A 20,184-nucleotide genomic window follows, 5' to 3' on the forward strand; every position below is an offset into this window, starting at 1 on the left:
ATCTGACTCAACATTTTCCAGTCCTCCCCCACCAAGAGGCACAGGGTGGGTCTAGCTAAAGAAGCCAACACAACGTGCTCTCTCAAGTGTGGTCAGACTGGTGCCAGTAGGATCTGCCCTCAGGATGACCTGCAGAATCAGGCCTCAGCACCTAATTCATATTAAATAGGAAATGTCCTCCCTGTCAATTCACAAGGGTCACAACATGGAAATATGTGGAAATAATAACACATACTCACGGATACATTTCCTTCTCCTGTGTAGACAAGTTTCCTTTGCTGTGTCCATAATGTTTGTACATTGGGATATCATAAAGACCATAATCTCTCTTATACTATAATGACCACAAACCCCCCCCTTTTTTTTTCTTTTTACTTTTTTTCTACTTTCTTTTGAAACTCATGTAAAGGGTGTGGAAGAAAAGTCTTATTTCTCAGGTTCAAGAATGTTGAGCGAGATTCTAGAGCCCAATGTTGAACTAGATTCTAGAGCCCAATGTTGAACGAGATTCTAGAGCCCAATGTTGAACTAGATTCTAGAGCCCAATGTTGAGCGAGATTCTAGAGCCCAATGTTGAATGAGATTCTAGAGCCCAATGTTGAACTAGATTCTAGAGCCCAATGGCTCAGACTAACTCATACAAAACAGATGCTACACAAGGTTTTGATTTGTCGTTCCAACAGTTTAAAAGAGATTTGATACGTGTTTCTGTACAGAGTAGACAAAACAGAATTGCACATTATTCTATACAATAACAGGAAGGCATGGGCATCAGGAAGCAGGAGACACCAACACCCTGCAGTCTAAAGTGAGAGGGGAAGAAAGGAGGCACAATGAGAGAATGGAATTAGGTTCCAAACAAAGTTGTTTTTGTTAATTCGTTTTTGTGCCCTCCATTTTGTGTTTTGTAGCCTCAAATTAAGTGGGAAAATCTGCACATCATAAGCTAAAAATAGTCGATATCATTCTGTTTTTGATGTATTTTCCTTTGTTTCGTTGTTTATTTAGAATTTGCAATTGGATTTCTATAAGACACATGCACACTGTGTGGTCCTAATAACGCAAAGGGGAATGTAAAGTGATAAGTGGTAGGCGAGAAGCAGGCAATGAAGATACTTGCTGGGTATATGTAAGAAATTAAAAGATCTTTAAGCCTAAGCAATATACCTCTTTCGAGAATATGCTGAAAACTATTGACTTCAGTCTTTGAACATAGTGTTATGTGTGCCTGTGATTGACTTCAGTCTTTGAACATAGTGTTATGTGTGCCTGTGATGTAAGCTGCGCTCCGGAGAGGTTTCAGGTGCTAAACGTGAGGTAAACAAATTACCAGCAAATAGCGTTCCTGTGCTGTTGTTTACAGCATTTCTTGCAAAAGATGCAGTCAGTTCTACATAGATTAGGCTACCTGATTTTGTTGAGCATTTAAGGGCATCATTAGAGTGACACACCTAACAGCAGAGTAATGGAATCACTTTTCAGCATTGTAAGTGTTTCTTGTCAGCAACCTCAGAATTGATGTCAGCAACCTCAGAAACGCCTCATCTACACACTTGGAACTTTACTGTTTTCAACATTTTAGTTTATCCTTACTCTAGGTCAGAAGCCTTTTTCTTGCTAAGGATCTGTTTTTTGGAGCTTCTTTTACTGTTATTATTTTTCTTCTGTACTATCACTACGATTGATTCTCCTCTACATTTGTATATAGGGGCCAGTGTTCTAAAGGTGTAGGATTTAAGTGTGGCTCCAATGCAGTATGGAAACGTATGGAAAACTACCTGTTTACAAACATGGAACTTTGCAGTGAAAGAGGACCATTTGAATTTTGAAAAAATTCCATAAGGATTTAAAGGCAAAGCTAATTTTGAAGTTAAACCGAACCATGTCAGAGGAACAAAGAAAAATATGATGTAAGTAGCATTGCAGGTGTAGTTTATTTAATTATTATGTTACTATTAAAGACATGTCACCAAATGCAACGCTTTAATGATAACATATTGTTTAAACACTGATAAATGGAGGTAAACATACATCACAAGTCGTCGTACACCCCCTGCTAGGTCCATTGCTGTTGTCAGATAACATTACTGGCTGTGACCTAATTTAAACCTTAGAGCTTGAGTTTTACCGGTGTAGTAGGCACAACTTAAAGCCCCATTCCGAGAGAACTGGTATTTTTTGTTACTGAGCTCTGCCTAAAGTTGCGCAGTGTAGCTCAGTTTTAAACCACTGTCATACAAATACAAATTGCACTTCGTGACCTCCTAATGGACAGTGTACACGTGTATTTGTTGACAAGCTGAAGGATATGGAACCGGCAAAGACAACAGCAGAAGCCAAAGAAGCATGTAGGTAATATCACAAGATTTGACACAAATATGACTGCATAGTTGTATTTATTGTGACATCGTAGATGAACGCTAACATAACCAAAGAATAACAAAATAATGCGTTTGCATGTGGAGTATGTGTAATCTAATAATGTTGTCGGCAACATGCTTAATATACATTGGACAGTGTAATGTATTGCAAGCTATGAGTTAGGTTTTCAAGGTTGCAAACTTTAAAGGCTTATTGGCATGAGATTGACAAAGACTGATCAAACTTTTTGACATGAGATGAATTTATTTGGCTGCTAGCCTGAGACAGGACAGCTTGATGACTTTGGGCATCTGGAAGAACTACAAATCTTCGGGAGACAGGGATGACTCCTATAAGGTTACAGCCTACGTCGAATTATTTCATAAATAACAGTGGCAGGGATGTTTATGATGAAAACTAGCGAGTTGATAACTTCGTGTTCCCTAACACACACAAAACATAGAAAGCCGGCTAATAAGTTATTACTGACTTGTCCAACAGAAAGAAGGCCAGCTCGGCATCTGACTTGCTCGATTAACACTTTTGCTATGCTGCTATATATTTTTTATAATATCATCTACTGGCTAGTGTGTTTATTGCAGCTCCTACAATCGTATGATAAAACAACATGAGGTTGACAAGTTTGATGCCTATTCAAGTTTGATGCCTGATTGGCCTGATTATTTTCAACAAGTTTGATGCTGCCAATAGAACGCTCTAGTGCCAGCACCAGGTCAAAGTTAGAGGTGGAGGATTTACAAATACTGTTGGATTCCTTGGATCAAGGAAAGCTCAAAGAACCCAGTGACAGTATTTTCTGCCGCACAAATGTTACGATATGGATTTTCATTTCCAAAAAACTTTCATTCATTACAGCCATCAAAAGTCAGCAATTTCAGCGACGTTTTTATGTATTGACAACAAACACGGTTGATCCACTCAATTTTAAAAACTTTTTCTAAGGAAGTCCTTAAAATTGACCACTGGGGGAGCTGCAATAAGTAAAAAAAAGCATTTTTGTGCATAACTGTTTGTTCTGTTTGGCTTAAAAAGTAACTCATAGGTCTGCTGATCCCTTTGAAGATCCATGACCCATGGTCCATGTCCACCTAATTGATGTAGCCACCATTTTGAATTTAGGTATTACATTTATGAAATACAGGTGTACCTGCTTTATCTTGTTTAGAATTGTAGCTTCTGTGAAGAAAGAGGTGGACATTCTTGGAGATGCATCTCCTGACTAACAATGCATCCTTGCTCATAGCTCCTCTCTACTCGCTTTTAAAGAAATGAGACATCATTATTGATGGCTGGCTTTGAATAATATACAGGGTACATTAGTGTTTAGGAACAGTGTGTGTCTGTTCTGAAGAAGTGCAATACTGACACTAAACACTTACAAGTTTAACTAGATGTATTTCATTATCTGTTCTTCTGAGCCTCTTTTCTTCTTCACTTTAGGTCCCAAGACAGTCTTCTTCTGGGCTCCGTGGTTTAAATGGGTTAGTAGTTCATATTCCTCTAGCCTTAATTGAACAACATCCTGAGTCTCAATTCAATCCATATCCATATCATGTCCATATCTTTTTATAATGAATGTCCATCACCATATTGAGTATGTAAAATGATTACATCAATATGTAGATTATTTTTACTTTTCTTAAAATAGTTATTGAAGAGCACAATAGCTTTTCAGTACTTCTTAAAATCAACTCATTGTAGCCACTTCCTAAACACACAAATGATTGGAACAATTGTCTACTCTTTACGAGAGATGCTTCAGCTTCATGGGTTTCCTTCCATCTCTTGCAGGGATTGGTAGTTGCTGGCCTGGCTGACTTCACTCGCCCTGCAGAGAAACTCAGCGTATCTCAATCTGGAGTGCTGACAGCCACGGGTGAGTTGGCTCCTGTGGTTACTGTTTCCACACGCGTCCTTCAGACGAGAGCCCGTGACCAGTATGGAAGTATAATTGTGCCAGATGTCCTGAAAGTAAAACGCCATGCTGAATTAGTGAATTACATCAAAACATATTGCAATTGTAGGTGCAACAGGGTTATCAGATCAGTCTGATATAATTCATTAATAACCATTCATTTTGGTGTTCAATATTTTGTAATTAAACTACTTAAATTGATGGAAACTCTAGTTGGAACACTGTGCCAGAGTCTTGGCTAATATTGCACTACTAATGTATTACCATTACACTACACTTAGTTTATAACACTCATGAAACATCCAGTTCAATTTAGTCTATAACACTCATTAAACATCCAGTTCAATAAGAGCACGTTAACACTCATTAAACATCCAGTTCAACAAGAGCACGTTAACACTCATGAAACATCCAGTTCAACAAGAGCACGTTAACACTCATGAAACATCCAGTTCAACAAGAGCACGTTAACACTCATGAAACATCCAGTTCAATAAGAGCACGTTAACACTCATGAAACATCCAGTTCAACAAGAGCACGTTGACACTCATGAAACATCCAGTTCAATAAGAGCACGTTGTTGGCAGAGGATGGTTTCAGTGGATATTACCACAAGGACAGATAGGACAACAGTTTACTCTTAAAAAAAAAAACATTTATTAAAAATAATAAACACTAATCATCAACTAATACTAATCAGGTATGATCAATAGACTTGAGTAACGATGTAATAATCAAGGCATACGTGGACATGGTCATAGTAATAATAATAATATGGTAATAGTAGGTAGTAAGGCTGTATGTTCAAGTAACATTGGGAATGTGTGAGTGTGAAAGAGCACGTGCGTGTGTGTAACATGTGTATGTGCGGGTATGCGCAGCTGTGCACTGAAGAGAGAGAGAGGGGGAGTGAGAGAGAGACGATGTGCAGACGCACAAGTGAGAGATGTGTGTGTGTGTGTGTGTGTGTGTGTGTGTGTGTGTGTGTGTGTGTGTGTGTGTGTGTGTGTGTGTGTGTGTGTGTGCGTGAGTGAGGGTCGTGCTCAAGCGTCTGTGCTAGGCCCAGAGTGGCGTGGGCACAAGATGCTTGAGTATGGGTGAGAGACTATGGGAGATTGACATGATGACTTGCATAGTAAAACTGTATCCCATACACAACAACTGATACTTCCAATGTTTAAGAACTCGTGACTCATTTTCAGTAATCACCTGCTCATCAGTGAGTCACATGACCAATTAGTCTGGTATTTATACCCCCACAACATGAGTCACATTAAAAAATAAATAATTCAGGCTTGTATGAAGTCATATCACATACGGCTATTGTGATTAGGACCACATGTTGTCTAACATGATAAATGTAGCAACAGCAATGTCCCTCCTTGCTGTAATTGAAGAGTCTTTAATTAAACTCTCAATCACTTCTTCTCTTCCCAACAAGAACATTAAGGAGACCCCATTTCACTCTGGTCCTGGTTGTACCCCACATCCAAAATAAAACAAGACCACCCCAATTCAGGAATAATTCACATAACATATCAAACGGCTTTTTGACCTTACACATTCTGCAAAGCAATGAAAAAAGGTTTCTCTTATCACATTTGTCTGTGACATTGGGATCAGTGCCAGAAACAAAGTCATAGCACCCGCAGCCACAGCCACATGTAATATGAGCCACTGGAGATCACAGAGGCCTTTTACACGAGGCTCTCCAGTTTGGCCATTTCTGATTCCCCATCTCCAACGTATACTGCCACACGGTATCTCCTATTTAAAATAGCTTTACGTTCCCCCTAACCATGTTAATCTTACGAGATTAAAAGATTTAAATATCTAATTGGCTGTCTGATATGCCCTTCAAGTCTGTTGTAATGCCAATATCAGGGAAAGGGTCTCCCGCATCTGGCGCTACCAAACCCTTCTAAAGGTCCTCCAGCGATGTCCACTCCTCATGCACAGAGGATGTAGCCAACCTACTTGCCAAGTGTATCAGTCCCTCTCCTCTCCTCTCCTCTCCCTTCTTTGGGCAGAAAAGGTGCACTTTCTTGAACCCAGTGAAATATATCCCCACGTCACCCCGCTACTCATCGAGCTCCACTGGCTGCCGGTAGCTGCTCGCATTAAGTTTAAGTCACTTATGCTTGCCTACAGAGTGCTTACTGGTTCTGCTCCCACCTACCTAAATGCTCTTGTAAGGGCAAATGTTACACCCAGGACGCTGCGCTCGTTTAGTGAGCGTCGTTTGGCACTGCCGTCCGTGCAAGCACGGCAATCCAGACTATTTTCATTTGTAGTTCCACGTTGGTGGAACGAACTGCCTAGTACTACCAGAGCAGGGGCGTCCCTCTCTACCTTCAAGAAGCTTTTGAAGACCCAACTCTTCAGAGAGCACCTCCCCTCCTAACTGGCACCTGACTAGCGCTTAACTTGCACTTCAGCAGTTACATTCCTGCACTTCTTTTTCCTTTTTTCTAGGTCGTTGTTTTTCTAATTCTCATGTAAAGTAGTATTTATTGTTACACCATGCTTTTTATTGCTCTTAGCTTGACTGTTCTCTCCCTTGTACGTCGCTTTGGACAAAAGCGTCTGCTAAATGACTAAATGTAAATGTAAATGTAAATAAGTCCACCATGATAGAATAGACTTTAATCGTCATGGTGCAGTAGATTTGCTGGGAGCACTGAGCCGCTGTGACTATGCACGCCGCCATCATTCATATACAATAATGGATTGCATGCAAGATAACAGTCCAACAGGAGCTTCCATACGAGACAGTTGGTGCCAAAAATATATATTACAAATTGACTAATTACAGGTACATTTCTACCTCAGTAGTACTTCCATGTACTTAAGTACACTAATAAGCACTAATACTTAAATTGATATTTAGTATATTCAGATAAAGTATACTACCCCAGAAATATACAGAAGTGTTTTGTTAGAATCAGAATCAGAATCAGAATCAGAGAGGTTTTTACTGCCAAGTAGGTCTTCACCTACCAGCAATTCTCTGTGGTACATTGGTGCCAACAATAAACATACACAATAAACAATACACATATTAAGTTATTTTCCAAACATAGGAAAAACAATATATAAAATATATATAAAAAATGTACATAATATGTTAAGGGAAAAATGAGCTGTGCAGTCTATGCAGGAGTGTTTAAATAAGAGCGTGGGATAAGAGTCCGTGTTGGGGGGCGGGGGTCCCGGGCCTTGTTGATGAGGCCAACCGCAGACGGGAAGAAGCTGCTCTGGTGGCGTGAGGTTTTGGTCCTGATGGCTCTCTATATGGTGTCATTAAACAGATGGGGGAAGTAAGGCAAGAATAACCTCCAGGTACCAGCCCGATCATGGTTGATACAGCTTCTGCACGTATTCTGAGCTCAACCTGTGGACCTGGACATCATGGACAGAGCCAGGCAGACCAGGCAAGATGGTTCTTTCTGGCCATAGATGGTCTGTATTTACATGGAGTGGACAGGAGGGAGTCCTTGTGTGTTGCTGGAGGCAATAGTCCGAGCCACATGGCATAAGGCAGGAGTACCTGCCAGGTGAGTGACCCCTGCTCTTATGGCGCCCAGCTCATTATCAGAGGGAAAGTGCACTGCCCATTTCTCAATGCTGAGAAGGCCCTCTGTAATTTGATGGACAATTCCATAGATTTCATGGTTGCCCTTTCAAGAGCTTCAACAAGGGCATTAACAGGTTTGTCTGGAAAGCTCTCCATCTCCAAAAACATCAAACAGCAGGAGAGCGTTGACATTCAGCTGACAGTGTGGTGTCAGTGTGGATAAAGGGGAAACACTAATTAAAATGAACTTTAAGATATTTTTTAATAGTAGCAGCATAACATTTCATCCTCTGAAAAGTATTTTAAGATATTTGTAAATGACAACTACAAACATGTTTAATAAATGTGAATTTATGTTTTACTGGGGTAACATATTTCTTGCTGCTTTTCAGAAAGGAAATTGTCTTGAGCTCCTGGATGAATTAATGTTATAATTTAGGATATATTTTGAACTATTTGTTAATATTTATTAATATTGTTTTTTACTTGGGTGACATGTCAGAAGCTTGATATGATGATTATACTAGGTCCTTATAGGTGTTTGATAAAAATAACAGTGCACCCCAATAAAATAGCCCAGATAAAAAAAAGTAAACTGAAGTCTACTTAATTTAAGTATACTTGGTATACTTGCGTGCACTCTTGATTTATGAGCTAAAAGGGTGCTATTTTCAAGTACTAATTATGTACTTAGTTTATTAATGATATGTCATTAGTGCTAATGAAGATATACTTCAATACAACTAAGTGTACTTGACTGTACTATTTTGAGACACCATTAAGATACACTTAAGTATACTAAAGTACATTTTTTACACTAGTTGTTTACTTTCAAAAACTGCACTTTGTTGTACTTGGAGTATATTTAAATCTACTGTTAATCCACTTATAGGAAATATATACTGTAGATGGATACTTTCTTTATCCCAAGGGAAATGTAGAACATCCAGTAGCTTATATAACTCATAAATAGTAGTGAAACTTGCAAAACATAAATACACACAAATAGTATAATGAGACATACTAAACAATAATTTAAAACTAGGTTTAATAGGCAGACAAAAGTGAGATATAAAGTCTGTGCAAAGTACATGGATGGAGAGTGTGTTGGTATGGTAAGATGGGATGGATGACAGGGCAGACTGAGGTAGACTCATGCAGAGAAGTCCATCTCCCCTCCCCTTCTGCGTGGAGTTGTACAGCTGAATGGCCCTGGGGACAAAGGACCTCCTCAGCCTGTCCGTTGAGCATGACGGTGACCGGAGTCTACAACTGAATATGCTCCTATGTCTATTGAAAGTACTGTTTAGAGGGTGGTGGTCATTGTCCAAAAGTTAGCAACCTGCTCAGGGTCCTTCTCTCTGCCACTGTTGTGAGACACCCCAGTTCAGTGCCAACAACAGCTCCCACTTTCCTCACCAGCCTGTCCAGTCGCCCAGCATCCCTCTTCTTCATGCTGCCTCCCCAGCACACCACAGCATAAAAGATGACACTGGCAACAACAGACTGGTAAAACATGCTCAGAAGCTTGTTGCAGACATTGAAGGACCCCAACCTCCTCAGGAAGTAGAGCTGGCTCTGACCCTTCCTGTAGAGTGCATCACTGTTGGCTGACCAGTCCAGTTTATTGTCCTGTCCTTATTGTCCAGATGAACACCTAGGTATTTGTAGGTGTTGACCACCCCCTCAATGGAGACTGGTAGCAGAGGAGGCTGAGACCTCCTGAAATCCACCACCATCTCCTTGATCTGTGTGAATTATACATAAAATGAATCAGAATGTGTGGGTATGACATTTTAAATGCATTATATTATATTATATTATAATAAAATTAGATTTACAATGTATTTTCCACATTTGATTGAATTATAAATATATTTCCTATATATTATATTGTAAGTATATTAACAGTTAAAAGTGGATTCAGATATACGTAAAAAGTACGTTTATAAGTATATTAAGTGCATCTTAATGGTCTCTCAAAACAGTACAGTCAAGTTAGTGTACTAAGTACATAATTAGTACTCAAAAATAGCTCACTTTTATTACATTAATGAGTGCTGAAAAGTATATTAAATATACTTTAATTAAGTATACTTCAGTGTACTTCTTTTTAACCTGGGGCTACCTGAAAATTAATGTTTTTTTGGGGGGGGGAATAATAAAATGTCTGTGCATCAACCTCTATGTTTCTTCATGTCATTCTGTTTGCAACATCACTAACTTTCACTAACTAGTCGTTTCATTTACTACAAATTATTGAAAAGGGATAACTATATTACTATACATGGTTTATATTTCTAGTGTAAAACAGAATCTTGTTTTTGAAAAGATTGTTTTTTCAGTTTCAGTGTGGCCCAGTTAAAAGGGGGAGGTGGGTTCAGACAGATAATGATGTTGCTGTGCAAGCCTAATGTTGCCACTGACATCAAACAAAGCTTCTTCAGCAGGTTTAACACCCTTCTTCTTGCCCTTAATGTCTAGTTTTCTCAAAGCCAGTTTGTTTAAAGTTCCTCCTTATGGGCCTTTATTTGCAGTCATTCATGCTCGAAATCTAGCTCCTTTTCCCTTAAAGCTAGCACCCTTATATGAACTTGGAGTTCCATCTTGGCAGTGGACATGCAACATTTCTCTTCTATCGTAGGCAAAACGCTGTTAGTGGCCAAATTCAACAACTGGTCTTTTGTAAGGTGATTTTAATTTCGAAACACTGGTCATGACTTGAGAATGTATTAATCAAGTGCCTTGTACATGGCTTTTCTGTGTTTCTGTGTGTGTGTAATTTAGATTATTAGGTGCTGACACCACTTAGTCTGCATATGTGTAAGAGGAACCTTTTGTCTATGTTTGGGTGATCTCAGAGGTGATAAGAAGGGTCGAACTGTGCTTGTTCGACCCTGTGTAAAACTGAAATCCTTGCATTATCCTAAGGACAAATTAAATAAGAAAAGCAACAGGGGCAAAGGACTAACAAGCCATTACAAGTACAGAAAAAATATTTTAAAACTATTTAATTATGAAATATATTTAACTGCATGAAACTAGCCATTAAACCCTTAATCTGCAGCACACCAATTGTTACATATAAGGCCTGGGTGATCCATGATTCTCATATTAAGGGTATCTTGGTATATGAATCAACCTGCTAAGTTTCAAGTCTGTTTCTTTTCTTAAGTATTAGTATTAACTGCCTAACACTTACAATTTTGTTTACTATTTTGTGTGGTTATAGGCTTCATATGGTCCCGCTACTCCTTAGTCATCGTCCCACGCGTCTGGAACCTCTTTGCTGTGAATTTCTTCCTCGGCCTGGCTGGCTCATCTCAACTCTTCAGGATTTGGAGGTCTCTACACTCAAATTAATAGTTTGAAGATATTTCTTGTTATTATGAAGGAATTCATTTGATTCAACAAGTATTAATTGCTACATTACATTTCTGTTTATTTCTTACTTCCCACAGTTAAAACAAAGGATGGTTGTTATCTCAGCTGTTGCACATCCAGAGCAGTGTTACATTTATATGAAAATTGTTTTCAAAATGTGATTATTTTAGTGAATTGCCAAAATGTTTGGTATATTGGTAAGAAGGTGAAATGTCCTCCTTCTCACCACTTTGCACAGGAATTGTGTTTGATGCACTTTGCCCCGCAAGAGTGAGAGAGACATTGGACTCTCTCACACACACACACACATGTCTAGTTAGGCATTTCACTAGCCACCTGTTCCCTATTGCCTTAATTACGTGAGGGCATGAGGAGTGTTTTGATGTGATGTGTGTTAGGACTAATGTGGGGAGGGTGGGGTCCAATCGGGGGTGATTGGACCAAGTTAGCCCAATGGGCAGTAGTATATAAAGGGTGAGGCGTGAGAGAAGAAGGACTTACCTGCTGTGAAGTTAAGTCAGAATTGTATGTACTGTGACCCTAGTTTGCCTAGTTTTTGTACTTTGAGTACGTTTTGACTTTTTGATTTATGTTTTGTGCACCTGTTCAATGAAGAGAATCCCCAGTAAAATAAATAATAATATATTTTTTATAAGAAAGCCACCATCTCATGTGCTGTTTTTTCCCCAACTTCACCACAGACTCCAGTCAGCCCACATCCCAAAACGTGGGGCGGCCGCCTCGGTCCCTCACGATATTTATAAATGACCTGAATGCTAGGGGCTTCATTTATATAATGGCTGTTTATACAAACATATGTGATGGTTCATTTGATGTATTCTCTCCCAAGTTTTAAGGAGCCTAATTTAGTAACGTCCAGGGACTTGAACAAACAATTTCACTTAAAATCTGTAATGTTATTCAGACATCAGCAAGTTCAATCTTTGAATTGGCCATTTTGGAAAGAGGACACCAGACAGAGTGGGTTTGATGATGCCAGTAAGGGGGACATAGTGTTGGACACAAAGTAAATGAAGCACGGACAGCCCTGAGTCCAAATGGGACAGACAAATGTGTGCTCCATCTGTGCTGAGAGTGGATTCTCTTGAGGCTCTGTTGGGTTTAGGAAAAAGGATACATTGATTTACCCCTCCTTTCCCAAAGAAGAAGCATGTCTGAACATTATGGGACAGAATGCATTCAAGTGGTAAATACTGTGGAGAAATTGAATGAATCTGACTGGAGTTGTATGAATGTTTAATGAATGAACAGTTTTAATACAATAAACTGCAGGCTTAAAAGTTACAAGTATCAGTCAAACTGGATGCAAGTTAAAAACCCAAATGGATAAGTACAACTGTAAATAATAGCAATTGAAAAAACATGGTGGATGTCAAATAGACCAAATACACTTAAATGACCAAATATACTTGATAATCTCGTATACCTGAGATGAACCCAAACCTGAATGAGTGAGTGAATGAGATAAAGAGTTGAAAAGGAAGAGATGGAAGAGAGAGAGAAAGAGAGTGAGTGAGTGAGCTAAGGCTGAGAGTGAGAGCCAAAGAGCAGAGCAAAAGAGACCAAATGGTAACAGATACAGGAGCTCTAACAGAGCGTCTTAGATAGAGGGTTAATACATTTATTTATGAATAGATACTCTTAAATTAACCTCACATTCTGTTCATTCTAATTTATTGCAGCGAACCATTAACATGTTATGCTAGCCCATGATTTGAACCTAGGCTTTTTCTTTAAACAATGGAGGCCGTAACATTACCTTGCTATCTAACAACAAACTATGTCAATACTGTTAGCTGTATTATATTAGTTACTTCCTCAGGCTACCTGTGACATGGTGTGACGTGTATTGCTATGTTATTGACATGTTATTATATATGACAATATTAAGCAATAGAGGAGTCCGACGAGTCCATTTTGGTTGTGTGTACGCTTTTGAATGTTAACTGTTGCTTGGTGACAAACGGCAACTCTAGAAGTTTTTAACCTCTCTGTCAAGTAGCTTACCTCAAATTAAACTCCCTCTCGTTTGTGAAACGGGTGGGATGTGTTTGCACCCGGATGGCGTCTTTTGGGTGGGATGTGTTTGGACCAGGATGGCGTCTTTTGGGTGGGATGTGTTTGGACCAGGATGGCGTCTTTTGGGTGGGATGTGTTTGGACCAGGATGGCGTCTTTTGGGTGGGATGTGTTTGCACCAGGATGGCGTCTTTTGGGTGGGTTTAAGAGCAATACCGCGGTGGCATCAGCCCGATGACAGAAATGAAATGCTGTTGTCACAGATTGAAGGCCGAGGCTAATGGCCTAGGCTGACCTGTAGATAGCCCTGGCTGCCACTCACCAGATGGTGAACATTTGGCAATTGACTGACATAGCACATTATATTGACATGGTAAATTGATAGATAAATATATAATTATTTTTGCATAGGTATCCCCTATTTGCATACAGACCCTTCCTGTTTCATTCCTTTAAATTGTATACATCTTTAGTGACGGGTATCATTTCTCATAGAAGTATAACTCATTGCCTACAGCTACCCTGAAATGTTTGATTTTTCTATCTCTGGACAGCTGTCACCTGTCTGTTCCATACCCGGTCAGTACATGCTGAGTCATAAACAGAAATGAAATCTTGCTCTTGGGTACACTTGAGCCTGTTGTTTATAATGTGCACACATATATACTGGTCCCTTATCAGTGTGCTCTTGGGTGTTGCAATACCAAACAGGAAAACCAGTGTGCGTCCCACCTGACCGTAGGTATTCTGTAAGAGGTCATATTTCTGCTCACTCTCCCCACTGTTGACATAGAAACAATCCCTGGCTGTACCGAGGGCATTTGGCTTCAGCCAATATTTTAATCATAGCATTTGCACATTACCTGTTCCATAACTATCAGATGTCTGTCAATTTCATTATTTTCCTTTTTTTTTTACTTTCATTCTTATTGACAGAATATATTTGCTGGTACATATGCAGGATATACAGGACCTCTGTTTAACACCCAATTCAAATAAATGTAATATCGGTTATTCAAGCACGATCATATGGAATACAATAATGTAATAGAACAGTCCATCACTTAGTCAAGAGAAGGTGGTGCTGGTGGATGTTGGCAAGCAAACACAGGCCAGGAGGACACTTTACGTTAAGGGTACATGAATCATCATAAATTCATGTATCAGGGGGTCCAGGCTCTGGGCTCTGTAAAGCGCCTTGAGACAATGTATTGTTCTGGTGCAATATAAATAAAATAAAATTGAATAAAATTGAACTGAACTGAACTGAATTGAACTGAACTGAACTGAACTGAACTGAACTGAACTGAACTGAACTGAACTGAATTGAATGTATGACTTATGCATTACTTCTTGCGTTAATATCTAATGACCCATCAACAATTAACAGGGAGTTTTCCCTCGTCCCCTTATATCTATTTATCCCTTCTTCTGCTGTATCACTTGTATCCCTGTATCCTCCCTAGTGATTAATGCTACCTAACCAAAAGACCATATAAAAATAGTCTAACGTTATTGTGCAAACAAAAATAAAATGAGAAATCACGGCTAAGTGATCCTGATTCCGTTGGCCTTGATCTCATTAGATCCAGTGCAGCATTTAAGCAATAAGCCCCAAGAGGCCATGGTTTACTGTGAAGTGGCATTGATGTTAGGAACACCACGGAGCGGAGTGATAAAACCCCTGCTCTATAACCCCTGCTCTAAAACCCCTGCTCTAAAACCCCCTGCTCTAAAACCCCCTGCTCTAAAACCACTGTAAACCATTGCTTTTATAACATGGTTACCACGTATCCCTCAGAGCATAGCATCAGAGTTTCGGTACACTGGTGCTTTGAGCACTAGTTGGTGCTACTGGCCCAGAGGACTAGATAAGGATTTGTATCTCGTATCCCAGTTTGCAGTAGCATATACCAGCAAAAAGCATTACTGTTGGAAAAGTCTGCTTTTAATAAAGCACTGTACGATTAGCTTACAGTTTTACCTTTGTGACTAAAAACATTAGGGCAGCCCTTTTTCCAAAACTATTGATTAAGCCCTAATGTTATTTTCAATGCATCTATTCTAGTCAATGGTTTCAATCTAAATCCTATGTCATTCGTAGAGGCTCAGTGAGCCTAGGAAGACGGTACCCGACTTTCTATTGTCTTTCAGATGTTTATTTTTGCATTCCGGGGCACAGTACTTGGCTACCATTTTGATGATACAGTCTTGCTTTACTAATTAGACTTTTTCCTGCCAATATTTGCACAGTACGTGAAAGTGTGTTAGGCATGTTGGGTGTTAAAAGTGTTTGGGAAAGATGATGATCTTGTATGCGATAAGTCTTCAAGAGATTCTTGAAGATTGAAGGGGTCGCCCATGCTCTGATAGCGGTTGGTAGCTCGTTCCACCATAAGGGAACCACAAATGAGCACAGTCTGGACTGACATTGCCTTGTGTGACAGGACTGACATTGCCTTGTGTGACAGGACTGACATTGCCTTGTGTGAAGGGATACTAACGCCAGCCTTCATTCCTTGGAGGAATGCAGTGGGCAAGAAGTAGCATAAGCCTGAAAAGAAAAGCTTTCATCAAGAACTACATTGCTATAAACACCAGACAGTATACTAGCAGGCTGTATATGCGGTGATGTTGGTGTTTGCAGGGGTTTTGCATGCCTTTTAGCTTGCTAGCTTTAGACCAAAACTTGAGAAGAGAATGTCCATTGCTGTATTCATTTGAAATGTCTGGATTCCAGGAAGTGTTGTTGAGCAGCAGCCACCAGTTAAATTGTCGCCTACCAGTAACCTAGATCTACACCAGTTCTGTATCACGACTCAGTCGCCCGAGTGAAGCCTGTGGCATGAACACTGTTAATAATTCTTGACTGTATAATTGTTAACTAATCTAAGCTTCACCAACCAATCATTACCTCGAGAGACCTAATGATAAATCTATTTAAGATGACGTATTCTGAATGCATTCCTTCATCAAGAACTTGATGTCACCTCGTCTAGCACATCAATCAGAATAGTAAAAAAGACTTGAGAACGGATGTGTATCTGTATGCAGATGCACTTCTACAGTATTTCATTCCAGTGGCCCCTATTGTCTAGGTTAGCTACATAGGATATATGCTGCATGTTTGCACTTCCTTGCTGAGGATACAGATGTGTGTGTTCTTCCTTCTTCTATTTTCAGGTATAATCAAGAACTAAAGCAGAAGCTAGAAGTATCGGATCCGTGAGGACCCCAAAACTCCATTCACAAAAATGGGAAGAAACACGTATTTGTTTCGTTAACAGCATACTTTTACTATTAAAACTTTTTTTTTCCCCAAACTTTTCACTTCTTTGTCCATCTGTATGGGCAATGCTATGTCTGTACACATTTGTGTGTCTATATTATGCGTACTATATACAAATCCCTGACCACATATCCCTGAAGGCTTGTAATATGGGTTGAAAAAGCCTTAGCTCATTTACATGATTTCTGTCCTATATTAATAGTCTGGGATAACATTACTGTTAAAAGATATGTACAATTTAAAACATTTGGGTGATGACTGTCAGGGACCCAACACATGGGACATAGGAACCAATCAAAGCACTTTCCACTTAAGATGAATGGCTTAGAAGACCTCAGTTATTCTCTCAGTTATTCCTCTCAGAAGTGCTTAAATAGCCACTACTGCCACATCTCATCCTCTTGAAATACTGAGCAGAAACGCTCAGGAAGACACCGTAGACGCCAGACCATGTTAGATCTGATCCCTGCTAAGGGAACTGTGGTTACAGTCGTAACACATTCCCTGTCATAGTGAACTGAGATCTAACACATGATCATATCACACCAGATCCCACCACTCATGCAGAGCAGTGGAAGACAAGAGCGTTATTTTACTGAATAGGGATTTCAGCTGCGTATGGGACGAAGCATGAAGGTTCTGATGGGATTAAGCATGAAGGTTCTGATGTGATTAAGCATGAAGGTTCCGATGTGATTAAGCATGAAGGTTCTGATGTGATTAAGCATGAAGGTTCTGATGTGATTAAGCATGAAGGTTCTGATGTGATGTGATTAAGCATGAAGGTTCTGATGGGATTAAGCATGAAGGTTCTGATGTGATTAAGCATGAAGGTTCTGATGTGATGTGATGTGATTAAGCATGAAGGTTCTGATGGGATTAAGCATGAAGGTTCTGATGTGATTAAGCATGAAGGTTCTGATGTGATTAAGCATGAAGGTTCTGATGTGATGTGATGTGATTAAGCATGAAGGTTCTGATGTGATTAAGCATGAAGGTTCTGATGTGATGTGATTAAGCATGAAGGTTCTGATGTAATTAAGCATGAAGGTTCTGATGTGATTAAGCATGAAGGTTCTGATGTGATTAAGCATGAAGGTTCTGATGTGATTAAGCATGAAGGTTCTGATGTGATTAAGCCCAAGACCCAAGGACCCAGCACCCAAACCACCTGTTTCTCCCCACCCTCACACCCCACTTTCTCTCAAGTCAACCCCCCCCCCACACACACACACAGATTCACAGCAGATCTATGACTGTAAAAAGAGTCATAAATGATCACATGGATGCTCTCTTTGAGCAGGCATTTCTCAGGGACCTCAAGTCAACTGTCAGACTTTGTAGATGATTAGCTGAATAACATGAATTCGAAGTGGTGCACATTATGGATGACACTCACTGCTCCAGTAAAAGTCAAGAGAGTCACAAACAAACAGGAAGTGTCATGGAAACCAAATGTTTACTGTTATTCCATCAAGAGCTGCTTCACACATATAATACTGAAATATGCAGAGCAAGACGGTCTTTCGTTCTTGTAATCAATTCATAACGTATCCTGTTTCAGGGAACTTCCTGGCCTCAAACACCTTCTTCTTCTTTTTTTTTACTGCAAACATTTAGGTGACCTCAGTGGTAAGGTGTGTGTCTTGCTAGCTCAAGGTTCATGGTCCCTGATTCTTCCATGGTGCATCTTATCTCAATCTGTGAACTCCAAATCTATGGCATAGTGGTTAGTACTCTCTGTCACCACCCTAAAGGTGTCAACCTTGAAGCCTGCTTACAGAGGCCTGCCCGCTTCACATCTGAGAGGAAATGTGAACAGTGCTTAGCAGTGCAAATACATTGAATTTAAAACTGTGTGTGTGTTAATAGAGCAATCTAGACAGACACGCTCAATATTCAAACTTGACCAACACTTCAATTAGCCACAAGGTTCCAGAGGGTGAGACCTGCTGTTGTGTCTCAGTCACCAACACCTCATTTCATCAGTTCTTCGATCAGCCTTGAGGCCTAACCCTAACCCTCAAGGTCTGTTTGGACCCCGCTCATGGACGCTTGTGGCTATGTTAGGGGGGCCAGGCAGACTGCTGCTGGAAACCTGTTGCTTTTGAACAGATTATTATTTATTTTCTCCACTAAAACCGAAAGGCCCAGAAACACTTGGCAGGTGGGTTGAAAATGTCAGGCTCATGTAATGACACACATTGACCTCAAGGTGGCACTGCAATAATTTTTGCATTTTTGCAATTTAGGTAAATTTCTCAGTCATCTGCATCTTTGATCTTCTGTAAGCATCTCTAAAACTCTAAGATTCATTACATTCATAATGTATCCTGTTTTGTAAGAACCTGAATGAACTTTTCAAAGTTACATGTCAATGACTCAACAGGTAATATCTTGGTGATATATTGGTCCAAACTTAGGGAAACATGCGCACAATCACTACAACAATACTGTTCTTTACATTATGAGTTTTTATTAGCCACACAATTTGAAGAATATTAGTTTTTTTATACTCATGTGAATCCCTCCCCCACAAGAATGTATCACACTTGCGTCAATGGCAGACGTTTCCTGTCTGCAGAACTTCACACCTTTCAGACCCCAGACACTCCGATTATGTGAAGTTGTGTGTTCTACCTTCCTATGACTGAAATGTTAATTATTAGAAGATTCATGCAGAGGACGTAGATTTTGCTGTGGGTAGACACCGACCGCTACGTGTGGTTAGAGAATGGAGCAAGGAGTGATGCTGGGACATTGAGGAAACATCGCCGCCTCTGAACACAAAGTTGAAACACAACCATCTTTCAGCTGGTGTTGACCCACCCAGCTTCACCATAATGTGAAAAGAAGAATCCACCCGGAGAGGAGCACGCCTGAAGCTTGTGGCCTCATTTCAAATGGTGAGTGAATCCTTTACTTAACGCCAGAAAAAAGAACAGAAGTTGTCGTTATAGTTAAAGTCTGTGACTCAATGTGAGTTTCCATAGCTACAGTGATATTAGAGCAGTGAAGAGTCTTAGAGGACGCCAGGGGAAGCCCTGTCTTGAGACGTGAAAATCTCACATTTCAGTTAAACATTTCACGTGATTATATTCCAATTTAAATTAGGTGGCCTACCTTATATTTTATGATGATAATGTTGGCAGGAAAGTTGTAGGTCTCTCGCCTTAACAGTATCTTATTTCAGGCCGCCAAGGGAAGCCTTGGTTCAAGGCCCCCTGACATATCTCACAAGTAAGTGAGTGTCATACCACGCTGACTGGACTGTGAATTAGAAACAAAATGTCCAGTGGGCGTGTAGAGGAGGCCTGGGAATGTTTGGCATCTATGAAAACATGCAGTAAATTGTCAGTGGGCGGGCAATGGACTTCAACCTGCCACTCACTGTCTCCGCGCCAATCAGATGAGAAGTACATCTGGCAATGCAAAGCGGCTGTGTAATTTGAGCAGCTGAAAAACTGAATTTCAAATGTGTGAGAGTTGGTCACAGATCATTGTCGTAGGAAGCAATGAATGTCAACCTGGATTTTTTGTTGCAAACCGATTTTGAATATTAAATAGAAAGGGAGGCCAGGACCAGGGGCCAGGAGG

At 40.0% G+C, this 20,184-nt stretch overlaps 1 protein-coding gene across 1 annotated transcript; it reads left to right on the forward strand.

Moving 5' to 3' along the window:
- The first annotated feature begins 2,878 nt into the window (after positions 1-2,878).
- LOC116222935 (mitochondrial pyruvate carrier 2-like) lies at positions 2,879-16,622 on the forward strand. The gene is made up of 5 exons (XM_031578240.2): positions 2,879-3,501; positions 3,823-3,863; positions 4,174-4,258; positions 11,108-11,219; positions 16,482-16,622. The coding sequence occupies exons 1-5, from the start codon at positions 3,456-3,458 to the stop codon at positions 16,525-16,527; spliced, it is 330 nt and encodes a 109-aa protein (XP_031434100.1). The 5' UTR covers positions 2,879-3,455; the 3' UTR covers positions 16,528-16,622.
- Positions 16,623-20,184: the final 3,562 nt, after the last annotated feature.

This window comes from Clupea harengus, chromosome 12, assembly GCF_900700415.2.
Source record: "Clupea harengus chromosome 12, Ch_v2.0.2, whole genome shotgun sequence".
Taxonomy (NCBI): Eukaryota; Metazoa; Chordata; class Actinopteri; order Clupeiformes; family Clupeidae; genus Clupea; species Clupea harengus.

Excerpts from the sequence above, each read along its gene's own strand:
- LOC116222935 (XM_031578240.2), top strand. The coding sequence starts at position 3,456 with ATGGTCCATGTCCACCTAATTGATGTAGCCACCATTTTGAATTTAG. Across the intron at positions 3,502-3,822 it reads AGCCACCATTTTGAATTTAG|GTCCCAAGACAGTCTTCTTC; the intron begins GTATTACATTTA and ends TCTTCACTTTAG. Across the intron at positions 3,864-4,173 it reads GGGCTCCGTGGTTTAAATGG|GGATTGGTAGTTGCTGGCCT; the intron begins GTTAGTAGTTCA and ends CATCTCTTGCAG.